The sequence below is a fragment of the Larus michahellis genome, chromosome Z (assembly GCF_964199755.1).
Source record: "Larus michahellis chromosome Z, bLarMic1.1, whole genome shotgun sequence".
NCBI classification, from domain to species: Eukaryota; Metazoa; Chordata; class Aves; order Charadriiformes; family Laridae; genus Larus; species Larus michahellis.
This window is the reverse complement of record NC_133930.1, coordinates 42,984,936-43,010,702: the sequence shown is the minus strand read 5'-3', so window position 1 is coordinate 43,010,702 and position 25,767 is coordinate 42,984,936. Positions and strand designations below refer to the sequence as shown.

The window sequence follows — 25,767 nt, the reverse complement described above, 5'->3', positions numbered from 1 at the left end:
AGACTCAGCCTTATTCCTCCTCCATCACCGTCTCTCCTTGTAAGGGTGGATCTACCCTCTCACTCATTTTAGTTGTTCTCTGTATCAAGCTCAACTATGTCCTACTTTGGATGCGGAGGCTAGAGCTAGGTAAAACACTCAAGATGTGGTTGCACCAAGGGTTTAAATAGTGGCAGAATGCCCCTCTGTCTTGTTCATAGTATCTGTCCTGATGGTGCCCAAGATTTTATTGGCTTTTTTGGCTGCTGCTGTGCCCTGAGTTGGTGATTCCAAGATCTATCTGTCAACTCCTTGTTTTATCAATAGCTAATAGAGTGATGTCTTTTCTTTAGTTTATAAGGTATCAAAATACTTCTCAAATATTAGTAAGTAGACAAGCAATACATTTTTAGATAATATAATTATTGTCTCTATTAGCCTTGTTATCTAGGTGGCACTGTAAAGCATAGAAAAAGTGTTCTCTTAGTTGTGATATTACATACTAATATGTAATAGTGTTTATATTAGATTCATAGACTTTGGCAGGACTTCTGCAGTGTACTTGATGATATCTGCTGTAGAAGGCAGAATGTGAAATTAGTGTCCAGAATAATATACATAAAGAACTCATAAATTCTGCTGGGGTGGGGGAGGGCACCTGATCCAGGCATATTGTAAACAGGTGCATTTGTCCTCTGCTACTCTGCACCTGAGTATGCACAGTAGCATGGGAAAGAGCGCTGCAGTCAAAGTTAGACACCATGCTGAGATGACAATTTTTGAAACATTGCTGGACCTCTCGAGGTGACCGAGTCTGTCAGCTGGAAAGTGCTTGTTACTGGCATAAAATGAGTGAAGTGACTTGAGCACAAGAAAACACTACATGGACAAACCACAAAGTTTGGCTGGGCGGAAGCTTTCTTGCCTCATTGAACATCTTAAAATAGGTAAATAAATTGACTATTAAGCAGTTAGCAACATGGTCTCTGGGGGTCGTGAAGCCTGCTTGAAAACAAGAATAGATATTGCTGACCCTTCATCTGCAGTTGCGGTAGGGGCTTGGCGAACCTGGAGTTGAGTCATCTGTATTGCAAACAGATAGTAGATGGAAATGAGGTTATTCCGGTGACAGACATTTGTGAGTGTAAGCTCTGAAGCATACATTTACTAGCTTGCTGGTAAGCCTGAGTACTTAGGGCTGTAAATCAGGCTATAAAGTTGTGCCAGGGCTTTGCAAAACAGCTGTGATGGAAGGACAAGAGAAGCAGCAAAATCAGACCTGATTTTGCAAGTTATTTCTGTAAGTGTAGGCGATTTTAAGTACACGCATAAACCTTACAGAATTCAGGAGTCAGATAAGCATTCATAGGTCTTTGCTGACCTGGGACATAAATTACTTTATCAGGTTTATAGGAAGCGTCTGAGGTTGAGCCAACCTTTGGCAAAGCTTGCAACGTTGGCTTTCAGTCCAAAGTGCATGTATCTCCTTCATTGGCAGAACTCCTTAATGTCTTAATCTTGTGCCAGACTGCCCTTCTTGCTTTGAAGATGAACAGTATCCCGTGCAGCTTGCTGAGTGGGTGGTCTCCAAAAAACACATCCAGACTCTCTGATTCTGGGTATTCCCCTGCCCTTCTTATAAGAGCAAGTGCTTCCCTTGTGTCCCAGCCAACAATTTCTCCAGTCTTCACAGTGAACTGTGCTCTGTGCCTCTTTTCCCCTCTTGAATGCTGCCTTCTGTCTTGGAGGTGTTTCTTTTTTTCTTTTTTTTCCTCAGAAATGGAATAGTTCTTTGAGCCAGTTGATTAAGGATTTCAGTAGTCAAATGCATGCAGCAACTCAGCAGCACAGAATATTAGTGACAGAAAAAAATAAACTTCAGTATTTTTATTTAAAAAATGACTACTGTAATAGAAAGGTACATCAACAATTTAAGACATGTCCCCTGGGCCCCCCAAACAGCCACTGAAACATTGCAACAAACACCCTTTCATATGAGGGAGGAAAAACAGTGCTTCTTCCTCGGACTAGCAAGTGCTAGGGATTATATATTTTAAAGCAAAGAGAGATTAATAACATTGATGGCCTGTGTTTGTGACGTTAGCTAGCCTACCTGATGGGTTGTGTTCAGCTCTGTCATCCCATGATGATCACTTGGAAGAAATCAGCTCTGAGGCACAGCTGTTCTTTTCCCTAAAATTATATCTTATGTACTGTGTTTGTTAGATATCCTCTGCTTGCTCTTATTTATTTTCTGTTAACATACCTCTCAGCAAAATTGAATATGTGTTTGTGTTTTCCCAATTGTTTCAGGAAGGAAATATTCCCTGGCATGTTAGGGAGACAAGACAATGAAAAATGTGTTATTCTGAAGTTACAGAAAAATTATAATGGGAGTTTTCTGAAATTTTTGAATTCTATTTTGTTTTTATTTTTGTTTTTTTTATTCTGAACAACTTGCAGAGCCAGTGATATAGCTGGAGGGAATGGATAATAATACATTTTTATTAGCTTAACGTATTGACCATATAGATTGAAAGAGTATATATTATTTTTTAATGTAAGGAAGCTAACTTTGAGGTGTATTGCTTTTACAAATTTTCATAGTTTCATATTCTTTCATAGCAAGAAACTAGTATGATATATATTTATTCCTGTTTGATTTCTTTCTGTGGAAAACAAAGCCATGTATTTCTTGTTTAAGATCGGCTCAGATAACTGAGACTATTATGGATGCAGAAATTTAATAAAAACATAGAGGATCTTTGATCCTGATCAGCAACAAATGATTTGCTTAGAAATGCCACAAGTATGCACACTCCCACCCAAACGCGCATGTTCATCTGTATAGAATTTTAGTGGAATGCATAGAAATGAGTTTTTGCCCTCATTCTGAGGAGTTTCTGTTGATGCTGCTGTTGTCTTTGATCCTAAGTGCCAGTGTAGTATCTTGGTGACCCAGCACAAACTGTTGTATTTATGGCTGTCTCCCTGCATTAAGAAAGCTGGTTTTGAATTCTACGAAATTCATGTATGTGTATTTTTGTGTTTATTCTCATAAAATAAGCATATATTGGGAGGGGAGGGGGACTCCCTGCCATCTCACTTCAGGAACCTAACTTGTGATTTATTGAATAGCATTTGAGAGAGAGAGAGAGAGGCTGCCTGACTCTCAAACAGGTGCTTTAGTCAATTCTTGAAGATTTTCCATTCTCCTTGGGCTCCCAAGATAATGGCTTGTAATAGGTGGTCAGGGTGGGCAGCATTGGTGCCTAATCCTGTTACAGGGGAAAGAAGTTCCTGCAAAACTCATTCTTATTCTTGTAAATACCAAAATATTAACGGAAAAGTAACTATTCATAGCATTTGCTTCCATCCGTACAGCTGGAGAGTTGGACCTAGCACGGTCCTGAGACTTCGGACTGGTAGTTCTCATCTCAGCCTCATGTCTGCAAACGTAGGTTGGGAGCAGTGGGTTAACACGCTTTTCCAGAAGCATCTTTACTTTCGTGTCTCTTTATAGTAGTTTTCAAACTCAGAAACCACCAACGTGCAGTGTCACTGGAGATCTGTTGACTTTATGTCTCAGCTCACAAGCCATGCTATGAAATCTTGGGACTTCCTTTCATAGGTTGCTTTTTTTGACACTTCTTGAAGGTGGACTCAGTTTGGCCTCAAGCTAATGGTCACTCTGGAGAACAACAACCCAGTTTTTCACCCTGGCAAGACTTAGCAAAAGTTTTAGGATGGGGACTGCTCATTTGCCCAAGTTATGTGTGGTATCTGCATCAATATACTGAGCCTTCTCCGGTAGGCTGTCATTGCAGTTAAGAATTTTTACTGCATCTCATTGAGGCCTTTGGTTTGTCCTGATGCAGCTCCCCTCTGGGAAATACCTGTACTGTGGCAGTACCAAATTATGGAAGTGAACTGGTGAGCTGTTACTGGACACTGATTACAAGAAAAAAAAGGGGTTGCAAAATAAAAAAAAAGGCTTTAAAGTGCAAAGTTCCTGCAGAAACTTAATACTGTAGAGCAGTGAAGGGATATGTTCACAATGAGGAAAAAATTGCTTTTCTCGGTGATAACTGTCTCGTCTTTAGGTAGCATTTAATAACAATCGAAGGAAAGGAGGACAATCGCTCTTGCCCTTCAGATAATAATTCTAGTCTTGCTCAAATCTAGAACTCACTGTAAACTTCAGATAAGCTACTTGGTGCAGGAGTTGGTACACACAGAACCAAATAACTTGGGCAAAATATGTCTGACATCAATGTTATTCATAAAGCACATTTCCATTGGCTGCACTGTAGCATAAGCTTGGAGAGGACTGGCAGCATCCAGGAATTTTCCTGAAGGTCTGCAGAAGCAGACTGGGTCTGATAGTACCCTCTAGATAGTTGACTTTTATCTGACTAAAGCAATGCTTAAACGGTTTGTTTTCCCAGAGGGGTGAAGCTGCTGAACGGTGCAGCTGTAACCAGCGATGTGGCTGGGAAAGGAGCTGAGAGTGAGTCACTGGGACGTGAGTTGGTCCATCGTCTCTGGGAGGCTGCTCTCTGGGGGAGAAAGCAACAGAGAAAGTGATGGCCTTGCAGCTGCGCCTCTCTTCTTGTTATTGGAAATAATGCTGCTCCGTGGTTGGAGGCGGAAGGCAGGTGGAAGGAGCCTCTTGTTTTTTCTCCCCGGTTCCTCTGGAGGAAGAACAGCTCTGAGAGGAATGGGAGAGGTTCCCCCCGGGCAGGTCCTCTGTGCCCGCTGCCCCCCTGGCCCACAGGGAGTTGCTTCTGCCTCAAAACTTCAAAACTTATAAAAAAAAAAGGAAATAAATCCTCTCCAGTGTGGTCAATGTGCTATTTTGTCTACAGCGATAAAGAGAGCAATTTCATTGTGTAATGAAATGACATTATTTAACGTTTAATGAGAGGAGGTGTGCTCAAACAAACTTATATTACCATAATTTATTTCACGTTACTAATGAGCATTTTAACAGCTGTACATTTTAAATAGAATACTCTCCATGCTGTCTCTTAGTGTTATGTTTGTGGATTTTTTTTACTTCTGCTGTCATTATTTCATTGTTACTGAGAAAAATCTCTTGCCTTACATCTAGTTTTTCCTGTGGTTGCGCATTGCCTCTTTTTCCTGCCATTTAAGGTAGCAAGAGAGAGATCCAGAATAGTAGTGCAACTGGTTTCACACTGATAAATTAAATCTGTTATAAAAAGATGCCACGTCGTTTCCTAATTTTTTAAATTATATTTCAGATACCTCTTATATCTACAAATAAAAAGGGACATTTTCCATGGCCGTTTGCTGTGTTCTTTTTCTGATGCTGCCTACCTGGGTGCCTGCATTGTCCAAGGTAAGGACAAGCAGTAGGCATTTTTAAATACTTAACTCATAGGTGTGTTCAGTAGAAAGAGAAATTCAAAGCTGTTGTGGGAATATCGCTAGCAATAATGTATTTTTTTTTTTGTAATGTATATTTTTTTTGTTGTTGTACTGTTTCCCTGCATTGACATGCACTGTAAAGTGTTTTAATTAATTCAGCTACTTACCCAACTAAAACCAAATTGGAATTTAAAAAAGTTAAAAACAATGGGTTGTCTTAGCATTTAAGTGAAAAAGTATCGCATCAGTGTTAGATTCCATTTATAAACAAAACAAAATTATGTTCTCAGTCATGAATGTAAATGTAGCCTATTCCTTTTGAACTAAGCAGGAAAAAGGGTCATCCAGTGCCCTGTCTTACGGTAAAGATGATCTATGTGATGACGGAATCTCTGATAAAAACAGAAGATGTAATTCAGGGAGAAATGTCTTCCCTGCACGGCGCCCCCCCCCCCTTTTTTTTTCTTCCCCTCTTTCTTCCCATCATTGCCTTAGCACCAAATTCAGGTACGTCTCTTGGTACACAGAGAAATAGTTAGCTAGATGTCCGATTAGGAGCTTCATGTGTGTGGAAGTCCCCTTCATTCTGCCTTAACATGAATTAAGCTCTTAATGCATTATAAGGCAGCATATCCAAACCAATATTAAGTCTAGGCCTTATTAAAAGAGGCTTATTTAGAAAACTAAAACAACAAATGCCATGTTTGGGTACCTAAGTGACACATCTTTTAGAAGAGGAATCAAATACTGTGGGACATCTTAAGTAATGTCAAGTAATGTCAGAGCCTGTGTTTCTCTGCTAGAACAGAATTAAACCAGTGAATATCAGTGAGGATAAACTGGTGTAAAACAAACTGGAGGAGAATCTGGAGTGCATTGTTTCATTTCTGCCTAGTACCAGAATGACAGGTACTCAAAGGGGGAGCATTACCTATGCCTCTGTTGTACAGAGCATGTTTCCGCCACAGAAGGTAGTTGCTAGTAATTGCTAATTACTGATGCGGTTAATAAACCTTGGACTTCACTTGAAACTCATTGACTGAAGTGGCAGTTATAAGGATTTTGTTGCTTCAGTTACCTATCGATTCTTCAAACTAGCATTTCCTGTGAGATGCTAGATTCTTACCAGTCATGCAAGTGTCTTCAATTATACTGTATTTACTGTCTTGTTTCCTCATTAACTAATGTTGCAATTGAATTTTTCTGTTCTGTTTTGTATTCCGGATCTGTTTAGCTGAGCTTGGTGATTATGATCCTGATGAACACCCAGAGAATTACATCAGTGACTTTAAGATTTTCCCCAAGCAGTCACAGAAGCTTGAGAAGAAAATAGCTGAAATGCATAAAAATGATTTCAGGTAATTTAGAATGCTGTTTGGTAAAGAGACAGATAGGAAATACTTTTATCTGTTTCCAAATAGCGTATGTTAACTTAGGAGGGTTTTTTCCTTGGATTTATAATAGATGCTCTACCAATACACTGTCTAATATGCTGTATTTCAAAATGTGGTTTCAGCTTAGTGGATTTTCTTTTCCTGCTAACCTTCATTAATCCTAGCTGATACCTGCATGTATTCTGGTAATTTAGACTGCATTTGCTTGAAATGTAGGTCTGGTTGGAGGGAGTGGCTCACATCCTGAGTGCTGCTCTGGTTGATTAGTGGAACAACATCTTTCATTTAGAGATCTCACTTATGTCTTTTGCTGTGAAATTTCTGTATGTAGTGTAATTGTAAATTTTTTGATAGATACTGACCTGACTGAAACTGTAATTAAGTTATTTTGTCAGTATGTTGTTAACATAGTGGTGAATTACATAGAAATGTATTTAAATAACTTCTTTGGAAGCCTAAGGGGGTGAGCTTCTCCATGCCCTTTCTCTGTCCTAAACTTTTAATAGTGTGACAAAGGGGAATGGAGAAAGATAGATTAATGAATCTTTTGGTTTCAAAGTTGAATGTGTCCCTGAAGTCCCTGAAGGATCGTGTTTCAGGAGAGAAGTAGCAGTGCGTTGTGCAACTGTACCCTCTGCAGGATCGTCAGCAAATGACACAGTAGTCGTGACAGCAGCTTGCGTGATGCCTTCCTCGTTTCGCTTACTTGAGGATAGTCCTCAACTAAGGAGAGGACTATGTTTTGTTTTCATACTGCGATATATGGAAATGCTTTGCTTAAGTATATGAATACCATGTATACAAAAATTAGATTGTGAGACACAAAATTCCGGGGGGGGGAGAAAATGAAAAAATTCTTTTCACAGGAGTTAAAGCTTAAAACACTTCTTTTTTTTTAGAAGCCTATCAAATATGTTGTTCAGCCACAGTGCAACATCAGTGACAGTAAGCTTGCCAGTATTAATGTGTTTTCTGTTTTTTCCTTCCTGAAACCTATATATTTTGCTTATATTTCTTTCAGCGAAACAGTGTTTTAAATGGCACATCTACATCTAAAATTTTTAGATCTGTCCAGGCTGCAGGTTACACAGACCCATAGAAACAGCCTTTTAAAAAAGAAATTTCTCTTACTTTCAGTATTGTTCCCTACAGTGGCTGCAGGTTTCCAAAGGGTAAATTCAACCTTTAAAAACCAAGTTCTTTCATCAATTAAGTCAAGGTGCAATTGCAAAGATTTTGATCAATTCAGTCTTTCAAGAACAGGCTTGTCCTTTATTTAAAATTAGGAGAAGGGAAGGAAGGGTGGTTGGCCGAAGCTGGTGGTTTTTGTATTTCATAGCCCTGGGAGAGATGTATTTTTCTGAGTTGGTTGGTTTGTTTTTGTTTTTTTTTTCCCCTTGTGCATAATTCTGCCCATCTATTTTGAATTTAATCTGCTAGTTCCTCTATTAGAAATAACCAGGCATATTTTTTAGCTCATTTTTTAAACCCCCTTTCCTGTTAGTGTAATGTTCCTGACCCTGTGACAGTAAATGTTACAAGCCTTTGCACAGGTCCCTCTGGAGTTCTCCTAGTCATGGATTCCTCCCATCAATGGCTCCTCAGCACGTGAGGATGTCCCCTGAATTTCTTCAGTGGTCTCGGTGAGGGACACTATTCATTATTGCCTTTTGGAAATCAGATGGTATCAACCCGACTTGTTTTGCCTGTGGATCTGCTGATTCCTGCAAAGAATTCCAGCACGTGTTTCAGGCATAACTATAATTTATAGCTGAACTCTCCTCATATATCCCACTTAGATGTATATGTTTCTTCATTCTCTTTCTATTCTAGATTTTACTGATTCGTACGTTATGGATGTTAAGCTCAGTGGTTTATAGCTCTTTGCAGCACTCAGGAACTGTTTTCTTTCTTTTCTGTTTTCTTTCACTTACATCAGCATCTGGTGTGCCTTACCTATTTGTCTGGTTACAAAGACAGTTTCAGAGCTGTCTGAATAACTGCTATCTGGCATTTTTCCACTGTAGCTCTGTCTTCCCCAAATTGATCATCCTATTACATTTTTTACATCAGACATTCGTCTGTCACATAGAAGTTTTACCTTTTTCGGGATATTTAATTCCATGGGTCTCTATTCTAGGAGTACAAATTAATAAAACATATCTGTCATATAATGAGCTATATATAGAGAGGTCCAGTGCTAGGACGATCAGATGTCTGTATGTAGCTGGAAAAAGATGATTAGAAAAAGCACTGAGCTTGTAGGCTTCTCCTTGGTATTGATCAGCATATCTGTTTCACTGCATTCAGCAAGTTGAGTTTTCTGATAAGAGTTTATATTTTGCTGCTCAATGAATATTTTTGAAAATGCTGCAAAAGGTTCCCTTAACAAGATATTTGAGTGAGGTGTTAGGTGAGAGCTAACATGTGAGGACAGCAGAAGAGACAAAGAGCCATTTTAATCCAGCTGCCGTTCTGCTACCTTCAGAAATGTTAGTTCTGAGTTTCATCACTGCAAGTGATTCTGTTTCTTTGTTTTCTTCACATGTGTAAATAAACAAAGATCATGGCATCTCTCTCTTGCAGCAGGCTCCCATATAACCAGAGCCCCGTGACTCAGAAGGGGCCAGTTCTTCACTGAATCCTGTCTCAGCATCCTCAAGGCCTGTTCACTGGGCATATCTTTTCTTCTGTCCTACAGCATGACGGAAGAATTTGCCTTTTGAACGGTGCATGAAAACAGTGAGGGGAATGTCTGGGAAGCAGCGATAGGGTACTCTGTCAGCTACCAGTGAGTTAGTGACTCATCCTGTGTCATGTAAAAGTCTTGTTCTTACTAATTAAAACAGATGTATGACATGGTGCCCCTATTTCTTATCCTTTGTGGCTGTGAGAACATCACTGGATTTTAGCGAAATGTGAACCCAATTGCTAAGATCTAAATGTGACAGACAGAAACGCATGTCAGCATTATTGAGCTGTGATTAATTGTCTTGTGCATTTTAATTAATTATTATTTCCTCATTGAGAAGGGGAGAGGTACAGGAGTAATTTCACTGAACCTTGCCAGTGGTGGGGCAAACATCTGCCTTGATTTCATCACAATACGTGTTCTCATTTTCCTGTCATTCCGAGTAAGTCCTCTTTTGAAACATGGTATAGTGCTGGGAGGTGAAGAGATAATGCTCCTATGACTTAAAAACTTGGAATATGTGAGGAACTGATGACACTTGGAGATTTATTCATAAAAGAATTGAACATTGACTTGAATGTTATGGTTTTGGGTATGGTTACAACAGAGCATAGCTACTGAAGTAATAGCTACTTACATTTCTGCTTCCCTGACACTCTTAACAGATTGGAAAACATTTGGGCCATAAAAATCTCAATATTCTGTGAGTGTATCCTGGTGTACCTTCTTCTTCAAGTGAAGTGGATGCTAAGGTCCCTCTCCAGGTTGTTCATGCGCATGTCCCTTATCCCTTTTAGTTAGATATGAGCAAGTGTTCTTATGGTTGCATTGTAAATCACATCAGTGAAACGATCCAGGTTAAAACCAACTTACTTTCTTTTACTTGACTTCCATGCAAAAGTACGTGGAACCATACACTCAGTTCTCACGTGTTTTGGCAGTATTAAAGAAATTTAATACACTGCACTGTTCTCAGTGTGTAAAGCCGTACTTCACTCTTATTTCTGGTGACCAAAAGCCCCCAGCTTAACAAAAATACAGTGAAGAATTCTGCATATATTTGGGGAAAACCAAACTAAAACTAACCCATCAAATGAGGTTAAGCAGAGTAATGAAATCTTCTAGGTAGAGGAGAGGAAAGTTGAGTGAAAGGTTAATTCTTCAATCATAACAGCAGGGATTACTAGGATTACTGGGTTTTTATGTGAAAGATCACTCAGGTGATCTTAATAATCTCTTTGGGATTTGAGGTTTTGTTTTGTTTTGCTTTTAACACATCAGGAGTTTGCTCCTTCCAGATGTTCCCGAAAGAGTTGTATTTTTTCCATGGCAGAATTAGGACAGTTTATTTGGGCAGCTTGCATTAGGAGCTGCACAGTTTTGCTTCTAGCTATTGCTAGAAGCTGGATTTTATGGGCTCCTTTTACAAAAGAATGGACTTTGAATGTACATACGGACTTATGTCAGTACTAGCTCCAAATCAACTTCTATGTTGTTTCAACTGTGGGATTTGCTTCAGATGACCAAATAAACATCAGATGTTTTTAGTGCAGTCACATTCCTTTCTCTCTTTTCCCAGGCAAAAATTCCTTCCTATGAATTTATATCGAATCTTATGTCCTTTAACAGAACATTTGTTACTCTGATAAAATGTCCCGGCTTTTGAAAGATACCTGTTAGCCAGAGCTCCCTGAGGCTAGACACCTGAAAACAGAGAGATTTCCACAGGGAAGATCCACATATATCCCTATCAAGGCAATTTATATTTGTAGGAATCATGGTTTTTTTTCCCTTTATTTCTCTTTTGAAAGGACTCAGTGGTTGAAAAAAAAGATTTATTTTTTTTTGCTGTGTGTCCCACCTGAAAACTAATGAAAACTAATGATCCATTTTTACTTATTTCTGATACGAAATATTATGCCATGTAGTTTATATGAAAGTGTTATGTAGACAGCAATTATTTTATCTGAAAGCCCTAGGCAAACATTAACTTTGCCCAGTAAATTAGAGTTACATGACCTGTTCAAATGCCTGCTTTCTAGGCTGACCTCATATAGATAAATGCAAGTTATTTATTGTTGCTTGGGATGGTCAGTGTGGATACAGGCTTAAGAAGTTTGAGTGCTACTGAATTGGCTGTCGTCTCCATTGTGTGTATCAAATACTCCAGCTTTTGCAAAAGTCATATGTGGGAGAACACCTTTTGGGAGAAAAAGAAGTTTCCTCTGAGGGAGTGAAATCACTGCTGTGTTATGCTATTAACTATCTCAAAGGCAATTTAAACTTTTAAGCTAAAGGGTAGTATTTTCTTGAAAACCAGAGTAGCAAATTAATGCTTGTCTTTGATCCAAGCTGCATCATCTACACTGTAACTACTCGGTGGGGACTTAATCACTTTTAACTTTCCTCCGCTGCTCTAACTCTTACTGTATTCCCTTCACCATACCACTGGTTACTGTGGGTGCTCAGACTCTGGTGCCAGCGGGAGTACAGGATTTCTCGGTCTCTCCAGCTCTCATGCAGACATAGAGCTGTAGTGGAGCCATTGGCAAACCTAACTACAGATGTTACTATCAGAGTATATTTTGGGAGGCTGTCCTAGAAGACTTGGCAAGAGTTGCTAGAAAATGCTTCTCTTTGTGGGTGTTAATATCATTTGATCCAAGATTAAAGCAGCTTCTTGCATGCTGTTGAATACATTAAAAAGTGCTACAACTAAATTCCCATGTAGCAAGTCCAGAATAAGGTGGATCTTGTATGTGATTTAAAAGCTTCTTGCGAATGAAACTAGGTATTGCCTGCTTTTATGCATTTAATGCTGGCAGCACACTCATCAACACTTTATATTTAGCTTCTTGTACTACCCTAATCACATTGGTATCTAACAACGGCCTCGTATACATGAAGGGAGTCCAATTGGAAGGACATATGCTGTGCTCCAAAATTTGCAAGTCATGTTACAGGAGAGGCTTCGCTGGGGACTGAGGTTCTGTTGAGGTTTACGTGGAGGGGAGGGGGGAGTTTGGAAAAGAGCGGCACTTGGGCCACAGCAGGGACAGCTGACTTCCAGGCCTAAGGAGCCAAAGTCTTTGTAGTTCTTAGCTATACAAAGTATATCAAGGACTTTGGAGAGCTGAGGAGGATGATGATGTGTAGTGGTAGTTCACAGGCAGATAGTGGTGACAGCTGCTCGGGGACCCACCTACGTTACAGCCCTGGGCTGCGCTGAATGTCCTCTTCATTCAGCCTTCATAGCCCATGCTGGCTCATTTACAGGTTCCCAGTGTAGGCATTTGGTGTTATCCATCAGGCTGTACGTTTGCACGTGTCACTGCAACTTCAAAATTATCTAATTCTCTCTAATTTGCAATCTTGTATTAAAAGGCCATTGTGTTTGCTGTAATAGGTGAATAATCTGTTTGTTTCTATTCTGCTATGGTTTCCTGGTGTATTATTTCACTCCATAATTCTTATCAGTGTAATTTGACTGAATCAGAGAGATGGCTGGAATGTATACTCATCAAAAGTTTGAAATAACAGTTCTCCTGGTCATCTAGTCCTTTCCCTGAAGAGTGATGTGTGTGTTTCTTTCCTTGAAGCTGTGGTCTTCTAAACCATTTTTTTCTTACAGAAGTGTGCTTAATAAAAATTAAGGAACCATACTTGTAATTCTGGATGAACTAGAAAATGGTAAGAGTGAGATGCTGCTTTGTTGGATTGGTGTTTGCATGGCACAGATAGTATTGCCAGAAACTTGATGGTGAAGAGCAGCTTTACCTGAACATGATTTTAATGGAAGATGCAGTTGTAGCAATAACCTGGAGAAAGGAACTTCACAGACAAACATGGTTTCTTTTCCCTCTTCTTTCGCCAGTGGTCTATCTGATACAGTGAAAAACTGAAAAGATATATCAATAATTGTGATTTTTCTTTTTATGAGAATTCCAAGCAGTATTTAGTAGAAAGGATAATCTACTTGACCTGGAAAAGATAGCTGGTTTTATTGTAACATTGACAATTTTTTACCTTTAGGAAAGATTTATTTTGTGTATGTATGTGCATGTACTTCCCACCCCCCAGGGAAGAGTGCTCGTAATCACGATCCACAAATGTGGTTGTTTTCTTTACTGAGCTAGTTGTTGCCTGTCTCCTGGTGAGGTTTGGATTCAGGTTCTGCATACGTAGCATACTGCTGAATTCGGATGTTTGTGTGAATTTCTACAATATAGGTGTTTCTTCATCAGCTGAAAGGACCCATTTCCTCTTCCCCTTTTCTCCCTCCCTCCCTTTTCTTTATCTGGGAGAAGGCTTTAAGGGCCAGGTGTGTCTGGACCAGAAAGATTAACCTACTGGGATATTAAAAACAGATGGCTCAGTAGATGTCTCTGTATCGTGGGAACAGATTTTAAATTAATAATAGGTAAATTAAAACTGCATCTGCTCTGTAAATGTATTCTGCCTCTTGAATAGGCTTAAAGCTGTCTGCGTCACTGCATCAATTTATGAAGTAAAGTTGAAATACAAATACCTGAAGACAGATATCACAGATACCATCTCAGCCTGATCTCTGAAGCACACAAGTAATTTGAAATGTTTTGGTAGAAGGAGTTATGTAAGTCGCACATGTCATTACAGCGTGCGTGGTGTAAAATTCAACCTGTACGAATTTAATGGCCTCAGTAAAAGAGTTTGATTATTGCTTTAAACTGATTATTCAGGTTTTTCTCATCCTAGAATTCTATCTGAGAGAAATGAAAATTTTTCAGTACAAGTTAAGATTGATATTTGAGTGTTTTGCAGTTTTCTAAATTTCATATGTTCCAGAATATTTCAGCAGTTCATCTGCTTGTCAGGTGATAAGGTCTCTAGTCATATGCAGACCCGTTTAAAGCTTTTCCCTTCCCTGCTGCTGGTGGCCCGGGCAGTTCTTAGGCCAGCAGCACTTCTGCCTGGGCAATGTGCAAAGGCTGCTCTCGCTGTTCTGACAAACTGAGACACAGCCTACAACAAAATTTCGTTTACCAGTGCCTTCATTTAGTGCTCTTTTTTTTTTTTAAATTATCAGCGCCGTTGTGGTATCATCTCCAGTACAACTGAAACACTGGTGATTGTAGCAGATTTGTGTTTCAGTACCACGTAGTCCTCCTTAGCACCTTTATCGTGACTAAAAATACGAGCAGACAGACTGCATTTAAAAACATCTCCACAGTCTGCCAAAATCTTCTGCGATTAAAGGAAAAGTAAAAGTTTCTCAAGACCTTTAGCACTATAATTGTGTAGCAATTGAAGTCTCAACCACCTGTAAAATTATTTGAAGAAACAACAGCAAAATCTCAGCCATGTGTTAAGCGGTCCGGCAGTCAGTATATGGTGTAGCTAAATGGTTTGATGCTTTATGCAGAATTCTGGCTTTTTTTTTAGGTTAAAAGGAAACCCAGGTAACCCTGTTCTGCTAATAATCCTCTTCTTATATCCCAGATCTTATGCCGGACATCAGATCTGGATATCCCAGATCTGATGTCTGGCCTAAGATCTGGGATATACGAAGGAGAATATTTCATAGATGGAGGTGCTTCTTGAAACAGTCACTGTGGTCTCTCCTGAGACTGCAGCGAAGTATGTCCACAGTTGCAGGGCAGGGTAAGGGGTGTTTGGTGGAGACTGAGTCTATGTTATTTAAAGCTTTATGGCTGATAATTTTCCCTGATTTACGTGGAGGTGAATACATAAAGTAGAGGCCAGCCATTATGTACATACTTATTTATTCTTTGAATTAATTACATTGAAACACCCTACAGACCATAAATACCGGAAATTAATTGTACATGGGGCATGCTCAAGTACAGTATTGCTATTGTATTGTGCAGCAAGTAACTTTGACATAGAGATGAAGCAAAAGGGTGGCCAATAATTATGCCTTTTATTATTAGCAGTAGTATGTTAATAGTAGTATCTCACAGCACTTTATTAGTCAGTAAGAGAAGCAGAGAACACAGATGAAGTGACTTCACTAGTGTCACTCAGGAAGCAAGAATCTGAGAACAGGACTGAAAATGCTTTTTCTTTGCTGTTATTGCTGCATAGTCTTCCCTGTTTGTTAGAATGAATTAATGCTTACTCCTGAGTTAATCTCATCCTTGGCTTTCACTAGGTTTCACTATTTCAGTTCGTATCATACCTCAAAGGAAAGGTATGAAGGGGAGAAAATTCTAGAGTGAATTCATGTGGGCAGACAGCAAAACAAGTAGATCATTGCTGTGGCACACCCTGGAAGTATTCCCTATTGAGTTTCCTGGCCTTTGAAGTGCTTCAGAGTTGGGGGCCCTGTGGGAAATAAAAAGAGCTTGTACATACTCTAGTGCGTACTTCTTTTGAGCCTAAAGGGAAAAACAGAGCATTTTGAAGACTTCTCAATCTTCTATTAAAGCTTTTATTTCATTAAAATTTTATTAGGAAGTTTTACATTGATTGATTCCTAGATTGAGTCATTAATTCGTAGCTAATAACTGTGGAGCTCTAATTTCACAAGTAATCCACATTTTATTGTTTATATAGCATACAGAAACCTTTCTGTATAGTGGTTTCTTTTACTGGTCCTGTTCAAAAACCTTTGTCACGCTGCACCTGGGTGCTACAGTGGCTGCAACATATAGAAAGGGAATACAACTTCCATTTAATGCTGAACACATACTGAAAAATTTGGGAAGTCATATAAGGTCAAAAGGAGTTGATGCACTGAGAGACACCTGACTTTCCTGAGAGGACTGAGTTATAAAACAGCAAAAATGCATTGTCTAAATATTACCTGTTTTTCCACTGTAAGAGACATTAGTTAAAACACTTGCATAAGTGAGGAAACTCTATAAATTTTTCTGTAAGGTTGTTTATTGCACGTGGAAAGCTTAAAGGCTTTTTAACAAAACCAATCAAAGGCATAGGCATATCTTATGTTAAATCAGTAATTGATAAAATGTGGACTTTTCTTTGCTGATAGGATTTGCTACAGTTACATTTTTATTTAGTAAGGAAAATTTCATTGCTAAGTTACAGATGAACAGCGTATTATCAAGGCTTGAATATTAATCCCTTGATAAGGGATGAATGAGGATTTTTTCATTTGATATTGCCCTTGACTATTCTGCTTTGTGATGTTCTTTTAAGGCTTTGCACAGTAGGCATTTGATTAGCCTGTAATCTGATAAGATCAAACTTGTCCATGTCTTCTGCTTTTTATTCAAGTATCGCAGCTTGTTCCACTTGATGTGCACAAAGACAGCTTAGTTTCAGAAGGTGAAACTATAGATGAGAAGGGCATGCTAATCTTGTTTAATGTGCCTCTTTACTTTAATAATTGCAATTTAATATTATTTCCCCTTTTGGAAATGCCCAGACCCCCAAATCACATAGTTCCAAATGCTTTGTCGCCTTTCGGTCCCTTCAAGCCAGAAGACTGACTACTTTCCTTTGTACCAGCAGCAACAGGAAGTGGTAAAAGGACGCATTTTATGATCTTATTTTTCTGTAAGGCCCAGTTTCCAATAAGCAATGGAACCATCTGTTTTGGCTTTTCACTATGCAGCGTAAGTGTTCTAAGTAATTTAGGTCAAGTTAGTTAATTACTTCTGTCCTGTGCGGTTGAGTTGGTACATGAAGCAAAGTTTTGGCCTATTTAAGTCTCATTTATGGTCTTACAGTTGTGATTACACTTAAAGCTGTGATTTATTAGTATCGAAAAGGGAGAAAACCAGTTTAGTAAAGCCATCAGGAAGTTGATGGGGCAAAATAAGCATTTTTGGTTTGTTTGCTGCTTTCATGCTGTCTTCCCCTTAAATATTTAGCTGTGTAAATGCACATTTGTAAATTTTGGTGTTCCACTTGGTACATGTTCTCCATTGGAAAGTGGTGAGAAAGAGACCAAAAAAAAGGAGGAGGAATATGGGCCCTTCTTCTCTAATCTTGTGTGGGTTTTATTTTTTGAAAGCTGAACGTCAACAAAAATGTGATCTGAAATAAAGTGCAAATAGTGTAGTATCAAGGAGGACCAAAAGGCGTATGGAAGAAGCCAAGGAAGTATCGTGGCATTGACTGGGAGACGATGAGCAGTGAAGTACAAACGAGCATGAGTTAAAACCATATAACAGAAAAGGTTGTTGACACTTGCATTGCCCCAGGGCATCAACTTGGTAGGTTCAAAGTAGGATTTGACATCCACAAACATGCTAGGCATTGTCTTAATTGTTAAACTGAACTTTGGACTGGATACTGAATCTTGTATGTCAATGCTTGTTGGTTTCTAGCTACTGGGGGATAACAGACTTACAGGGCAATTATTCTACACCGGTGCACAGAGCAGTTTTTAAATGCCAATTCCCAAGTGCCTTTGCTCACAGTGTAAGACTGGACTCCAAAATGCAGGGGTAAGATAAAGTATGACTATTGCTATGTTCTTTGAAGATTTGTCTATGGCTCGTTTTTTGGATAATTTTCATGAGAAGCATTTGTGAGGCCTGGCTTTCTAAGGGTCCCAAGCACTGCTTATTGTCACAAAACCATATTATCTATCAGAATCACATACTCTAGTCATGCAAATGCATGAATAAAATAATACTTGTAACAGGTCACTGATAAACAGGCATTGTAAATCTGTGTTACAGCTTATTGCAATGGCAGGAGTTAGAAGAGCAAAAGTCAAACAGTAGAACTTACTTTAGAACTCAATTCTTGCATGCCATGTTTCAGGCTTTAGTGTATATTCATGGTTGATTATAGACACCCTAAAAATAGGAGCATATAATGGAAATGCTGACCGTTCCTGAACTATCATGATGGTAACAGGCACTGCTATAATTAGGCATGCATCTGAGTAGACAGTGTAATATGATTGCTGTGTTTATACCCTGTGCTGGAAGGAATGTTTGTTAATACGCACAATTCTTTTAAATGAGTTGGGCAGCAAGAGTTTGTGGAAAAAAGATGCTGAGGTTTATATCATATTCAGGCGGATGTGCGTGTATATCAAAAGACAGCAAATACTTGCAGGATATTAGATAACTCTGGTTAACTGCATAACGCGTTGTTATCTCAGGATTGAGAAAAAAACAGAATTTACCTGAAAACATCTGACACTGTACAATTCAGCAGGAGAAAACATGCGAAAAGTTTTCTATCTTTATATTATAAACAGAACATGGTTGAGATAGGTTGTATTTCAATAAGAACTTTTCTTTCCTCCTTTTTTAGGCATTTAAACTCTCCAGTCAAAAAGTCTTTTTCTCCTGTTTTCCTTTTACTGGCAAATTACTATTTCTTATGTAATTTCAGAGGTCAGAGCCCAGCGGTTGCTGAATTTAACTTGCTCCTGAAAGCATATTCCTTGGAAACTTACGGTGTTGATCCTCATCCTTGCAAGGTAATAGTTATTTTTGCTATCATTTAATAAAATGTTCTTTTCACTAATATTTAGTAAAAAGCCATTAATTGAATTGATTTATCTCTGGTTTTTATCCAGGCATAAATAGGGGGTAGTTTATAAAGGAACTTACCCTGGAACTGCATATTACTTTTAAGCCTTGGAGGAACATAGACTGCTTGTCATTTCTGCATCAAAGGAAAGGTCTCTTCAGAGGAAGCAAAGCATCATAGCAGAATGTAGTACAGTATCGTAACAAAAGCTTTGATTATACTTCATAATATCTTTGCATTTAATACAAAGGTTTCTCTAAATACTCCAAGTGTGAAATATTTTATGTTTGGCAAGGTTTTTAGGATTCAGCATTATTCTTGTCCAGAAGATGCAACAAACTTTTAGTCCTTGGCAGATTAGTTTTTGGAAGACCATCAAAATATGCAAATCTTAGGAAGAACAGCAAACCAATTGTACAGAGGGGAGAACCAGATACACATTTGCATATTCCTCCATTTTGCTGTTTTGTGGTTCTCTATGAGAAAGTGAATTTAGTTACCAATTGTGAAAATCCCTTACACCTGCATTTTTAATTACTTGGTTTTATCTGGAAAATCTGCAGTGCTTGTTTTTAGCGTTACCTATGTATGTTTTAACTGCAGATGTTACTTTGGCTTGTATATCATCTCATTTGGTGGCGGGCGCCCTTAAACAGTCAGCTCTAACACAGAGCTGCGTCAGATTTCCTATGTACTTTTCTAGGAGTAGTGGTGCTGTGTGAAACACAGGGACTGGTTCAGAGCTCAGTGAAGTCAGCAACTTGGTAAACTTTAGTTTGAAACTACACTGCAGAGTTTCAGAGGGCATCCCAGAGTCTTACGTCGGCATTTAGGACAGAATCAAAACTGGCTCAAAATTTCCTCTTCACCTGTGTGGCGGGGCTTGTAGTGTGGGGGCATTCAGGGGTTCACAGCCCATGCTTAAGGAAAACTATTTGGTCTTCTGTAAGTGAACTGCAAAGCAAAGTCCTTCTCTGGCTCCTTATAACGTGCTCCTTCCAGTGCTGTGGCTGCTACCCCAGAAGCATCACTGTGTCTGTTCCCCCATATTTTATTGGTGGAACATGAGGCACAATAAGGTTGACAAGCTTTAGCAAGGTGAGGGTCTGGAACTTGGGATGGACAGGAAATCCAGTTGATACAAAACTGACCTGAATCGTAGCTCAAAAACTGTGAGCCAGAACTTTTATTGTGGAATTAAAAATTTAAAAAACAGTCATTCCTATTTGAAAGGCAAGTAACACTGTAGGTTGTGGTTTGCACTCAAGTACTTGCTTATTGCAGTAAATGCTGACTGTTAGCAGTACTTCCAACACAACATCTCGCAGAGGAAAATGTATTGTCAGATCTTAAAAAATACTAGTGTTGAAGGAGATATGAGTCACTGGTTTGTAGTTAGTCAGCACGTTAAGAATGGGACATACACAAAAGTATGTTTTCAACAACACTAGTAAGTATACCTAAGGATTTCCTGTTGTCATCAATTACAGGTAGACAGAAACAAAGAATAGGGTGCTGTTACTCAGTTAAATGGCTAGAAATAAATAAGACCTGTGTTGCCAAGAGCAGTCTTTGTTCTTTATAAGTGTACAATTTGAAGGCAAAATTTATTTCGAAAAGGAGAGTAAAATAGAGGTAATCTATAGTGGAGTGACAATTCATGCTATCAGTAAGAAATGTGTCACTGCATGAGGGGGAAATTATATTTCTTTTTTCTCTTTCAAGGACTCAATGGGGACAACGACATTTTTAGGATTCACAGCTGCAGGATTTGTAGTGTTCCAGGGGAATAAAAGAATTCATTTGTTGAAATGGTAAGCAAAGTGTGAAATGTGAAGTAAGGTTAGATTAATATGCAAGAGTCATTTCTCCTGTGTCTTCCCTTCTTCCTACTATCTTCACCTGCATTTGTTGTCTTTAAGGTGAACTACATGAACGTTCCTTCTCTTGCCCCATCATGTTTCTGTTTTAAAGGATCTTAGATGAGAAGTAGAATAATAATAATTGTGTCTCATTCTTCCTCCAGTGAAAATTATTCCACAGGGTACATTAGTGAACATAATGCACAAGTGCTAGAATTGAGTAAGTTGATTTTTCAACTGTGCTGTAAATCACCAGTGAGTCGTATTGGCAGAGACAGCGGGAAGAGTTTCCAAGACTCCACCTGCATCTTTATTTGTAACTCTTGGAAATGTTGCTATTTCCTCACTTAACTAACCTCACTTTGAAAACCATAAAACAATGTGCTTGGTAAGCAGAAGAGGAGGTGAGAATGCCTTTGGATTTTTATTTTTTAGATTCTTTTTTTAAGAAGTGGACACTTACATCATTGTCCTTGGTTTATCTGGTTTTGCTTTCCTTTTTTGCTTCTGTGAGACATTTGAGTTAATTGAGCAGCCTCAGCCAAATTTGAGAGAGAGGTAAAAGTGATCTCCTGCCGGTGGTGTAAGAGCACCGTGAGGGCCGTGCCCTCAGCAGTGTGGTGCCGAGTGAGCGCAGTCATGCTCAGGCATCGATAAATGGCATTTGAACCCACCTCAGAGGTGCAAAGCCAGTGTACGATTCAGTTACATGTGGAGCCCTGGGGATGCGTCTGTCAAATACCATCCATTTGTGATCCTGGATTTGTGCTGTAGTTTCCCGAGGGTTAATTTCAGGTATCCCTAGTCACAGCGCTTTGGTGGTTTGTGCTTTTAGCGTAAGGACAGTGTAACTGTAAGAGTAGCACTTGCCAAGCACATATCCACCATGCTGTGGGAAATGAGCTTCACGGCACTTAGTTTCTTGGTGTATTCATTTAGTCTGTTGGCATGTAAACCAGATACAAGATGAAATAGTGATAGAGGAAAAGCCATTAAGCTGTCTCAGTGTTACATTGGCCAGTGGAAGGTCAATCTGCTGAGATTTAACTGAACACCATGTACTGCTCTTTTCATTTCTGAGACCTAGAAGCGAATGCTAGTAGCTTTAACTGATATTGTCTGAAATTCACACTACATAGCAAAAATCCAAATCTCATATTGGAGATTTCCTTTTTAATGGAAAAATTTGCTCAGCTAGAATGATTTTTTGTTGTTTTTTAACGTTAAAGCAAAACTCTTGTTATAAAGTTTCCAGGATGGCATTGTTCTTGCCTCCAGAGTTGTTCCCATTTCAACCATCTAACATCCAAATTTTTAGAGAAGTTTATGAAAAACCACAGTGTCTCTATTTTAGCTGTGGTATTGACAAAATTTCTGTTACAATTTAAGCTGAGGCATCACATTGCCTTTATCTGCTGCACTGCTATTCCATATGTAGGTTGTGCTTTCAAACTTGGTTAAATTAAATTTTGACATTTTTGACATTCATCAAGGTTTGAAACTCAGAAGGCCCCAGTAATAAGTGCTGTCAAACATTTTCTGTTTCTTCCTGTTGCGTTCTGTCCGTATGTAGTCTGTTACTAAGGTCTGTGATATGAAACCATAAATAAATAAGGACGGAGATAAGATACTGCTGGTAAAAAGTGCCTGCATCTAGAAAATGGTATGCCTTCTTATGCAACATATGCAGGCTAAGAGTATTGTCTTTCCCGCAACTTAATTACATTAGATGTTCCGAGATTTTAAGATATAAGAGGAATTACAAACAGTGTAATAAATAGAATGTAAACAAAAGCTGCTGCCTACTTTTAATTTCCTTTTCATTTTCCATCAGCCAAAGTTAATTCTTTGAAGGAGCATAGGGATGTAAAAGAAATACTCTGGGCTTATGTTCTCTGCTTTAAAGAAAGTTAGAATATTACATGCTTTTATGCTAACGGTTATAAGATTTCTGTTGAAGTCTTACATTTGACAACCTGCTTGACTTTGGGAATCAGGAAAACTTGCATGCAAGTTGCTTTCCTTACCTGTAGATCTATTTTTCCTATACTTAAATGATTTTTTCTCTTTCTAGGTGTGATGTCTATAAATTGAAATTTGAAGGGAAGACTTTTTATGTGTTTGGAGCTCAGAAAGAGGTCAGGTTTAATATTTTTACAGAATTGCTGTGTTTGGTTTAGAGTCAACTGAAATGTAACATCATGTTTTAACTAAACGAACTTCTGAACAATCAATAGTTGTACTTCATATTCTAACTAAAATATAGAATACGAGTGAATGTGAATATTGCTGTTGTCAAAAGAATGTCTAGTTTGCAAAGGGTTGAGACATTTCCCACTTAACATTCATGCAGCACTTTGTTGATAGCTTGTGGTTTTGGTCATCTGTGTAGTCATGTTTTAATGGATTTTAAAGCACTAAAGTTGTACCCACCCACTCTAAATCATGAGCGACTTCTGTATGTGAGTGAAAATTCAGATGGGCATTGATACCTGGATCAATGTGAGGTATTTTTGGCTAACTACGATCATCTCCTGAAATGTTGGTCAGCTGAATAGGCTGGAGTCTGTCCTAGGTAGTTAGAAGTCCTATCGTTGGGCTCTTGACATTGAAATGATAGAGATTTTTGTTTGCAGCATGCTATAATCGGTTCTTCCCCTAGCGCAGGTTGGTGTAGCCCAAGATTATGGCTTTGGACGCCATCTAGGTAAGGAATAGAAAATGCAGGGAGGAAATAATGCCAGAGGTATCAGGGGTTGTTTGTGTGGTTGCAAGGAGGATTTGATGGTAGGACGCAGGGAACAGGGAGAAGTGGATGCTAAGCAGTGCAGCAGCTGTGCAATGTGGAATATGGAACATAGAGACTTTCCTCCTTGGACTTTGGTGTGAAGACCATTGGTTCAGATTTATTTTACAAGCCACTTGTACATATGATCTTCCCTGCCCCCTCCAAGCATCCCCTTTTATTTCTGAAACAATTGTCCAGGCAATTTAAATATCAGCTACGTATGGGTCATGCTTCTGTGAGCGAACCAAGGATTGAGGCTAGACAGGAAAACTTGGTCTTCAGTGTATACAGTTCATGGTGATGCCATCAGGTACAGCTCCTTCAATCTTTGTGAATTCAACATTTTCATTACTTCTATTTGCCTTCTTTTCCTTACACTTAGAAAAAGGCTGTCCTGTCATTCCATACCTCTACACCAGCAGCCTGCAAGCATCTTTGGAAGTGTGGGGTGGAGAACCAGGCTTTTTACAAGTATGTAAACCTGAAGTCATTACGTATACTAAAAGTAAAAAAATGTGCATGTGAGTAGAAGATTGTTCAATGTGACATGTTCCATTTCATTAACAGAATTCAAAGTGCAAACAGAAAATACGCAAGTTAATGGAGAATATTATTTCATTTCAAGACAGTGTTATAAATTGTTTAAAATCTGAATGAGGCAGGAGGATTTTGGCAGTGAATAATACCACTTTGTTCAGCACACTGCTTTTGCTGCTCTGTAGTGTGAGATGTTGGATGGACACAGTGCTGCACTTGTGTTTGGGAACATAGTTATTAATCTTAGCCCAGCTGTTGAATACCTTGAGAATGGAGGAAACAGTCTGTTATGCTTGATTCTCTGGGTTCTTCTGCCGGTAGGTAATGTTCTCCCACTTGAAATCCAAGGTTTAGTAAGAGCTGATTGAAAAAAAAAAAAAAATCTCTCAATGATTAAAAAAAAAAGAAAATATTCTTAGATACATTTTGAAAGATGCCGGCCATCTTGTTGTTGTTTTGTTTTGTTTTGTTTTGTTTTTTTAAAAAAAAGCCTGTAAATTGACAAGGAAAAAGGAGTATCTTCCTCCCTGTTCCCTAAAAGAGAGCCTGAAAATAATTCCTCGTTAAAAGGCCCTTATGTGGTTTTTCTGCCCTCCGTTGACTTTGTTAGATCTGTCTATTGACACTTCCCTTCAGGCATGCAGATTTTATTCTTGCTACTTAGTCTCTCCTTACAGCATCTTGCACATTTTATAAAAAATATTGGTTTTGTGTTGGAGCATAACAAAACCAGGGGGCTGCTATAAGGGTAAGTAATGACTAAGGAGGAAGAATGTGTTTTCTAACGTGGATGTTAATGATCTGCTTTATTTTGGAGAAGATTCCTTCTTTCATTTCAACACTGATACAATAATATATCAATATAATCTATTCAATTGATATATTCAATGAAGAAGCAGGAAATATGAGCTAGCAGAATACAGCTGTTAATTCTCTATGTTAATATCGACTGTGCTTGGGACTGAATTAATAAAAATATTATTAGAAAGTGTTTTCCATTGAAAGTACATGTAAGTAGGAAAATAGTGCATGGTGTTTCAGCTGTTTTATTTTATGTTACTAGAAAAAAATTCAGGGAATTGGAAACAATTCCCACCCAAAGGAGAGAAATTAGTGCTCGAAGTAAAGATGTCTGAGGGAGACTCACAGGAGTATCATCTCTCTGCTCTAATTGTAAAATGGTTGCAATATTAACTATTTGGGTTTGGCCTTGATTGGGTGCCAGAAGCCCACCCATCTGCTCTCTCACTTCTTCTTCTCGGCAGGTCAAGAGGAGAAAATAAGACAAAAAAACTCATGGGTTGTGATAAAGATTGCTTTTGAATTACTGTCATGGGCAAAACAGACTTGACTTGGGGAAGGTTGATTTAATTTGTTTCTCACCTTCGTACTCTATTTTCAAATGTCAATAGAGACAAAACTAAAAGCACCCCTCCCCTGTTTCTTCCCAGGCTCAACTTCACTCCTTCATTCCTGACTCCTCTATGCTCTCCTTGCCCTGAGCGGGACAGGGAGGTGGTTAATGGGGGTTGCAGTCAGTTCACAGCAGTTTCTCTCTGCTGCTTTTCTTTCCTCCTCATACCTTTCCCCTGCTCCAGTGTCCTTCACAAACAGCTCCAGCATGGGTCCTCCCCATGGGCTACAGTCCTTCCAGATAAA

At 38.8% G+C, this 25,767-nt stretch overlaps 1 protein-coding gene across 2 annotated transcripts in view; it reads left to right on the top strand.

Moving 5' to 3' along the window:
- Nucleotides 1-25,767, top strand: part of FRMD3 (FERM domain containing 3) — a 139,668-nt gene that overhangs the window by 90,573 nt on the left and 23,328 nt on the right. The window contains exons 5-10 of one of the 2 annotated variants that reach the window (XM_074570364.1): nt 5,247-5,344; nt 6,608-6,731; nt 18,781-18,868; nt 20,647-20,735; nt 22,858-22,921; nt 23,954-24,042. In XM_074570364.1, coding sequence (XP_074426465.1) covers nt 5,247-5,344; nt 6,608-6,731; nt 18,781-18,868; nt 20,647-20,735; nt 22,858-22,921; nt 23,954-24,042 — 552 coding nt within the window. The remainder of the gene's footprint in view (nt 1-5,246; nt 5,345-6,607; nt 6,732-18,780; nt 18,869-20,646; nt 20,736-22,857; nt 22,922-23,953; nt 24,043-25,767) is intronic. The other variant, XM_074570365.1, reaches the window with a different exon arrangement.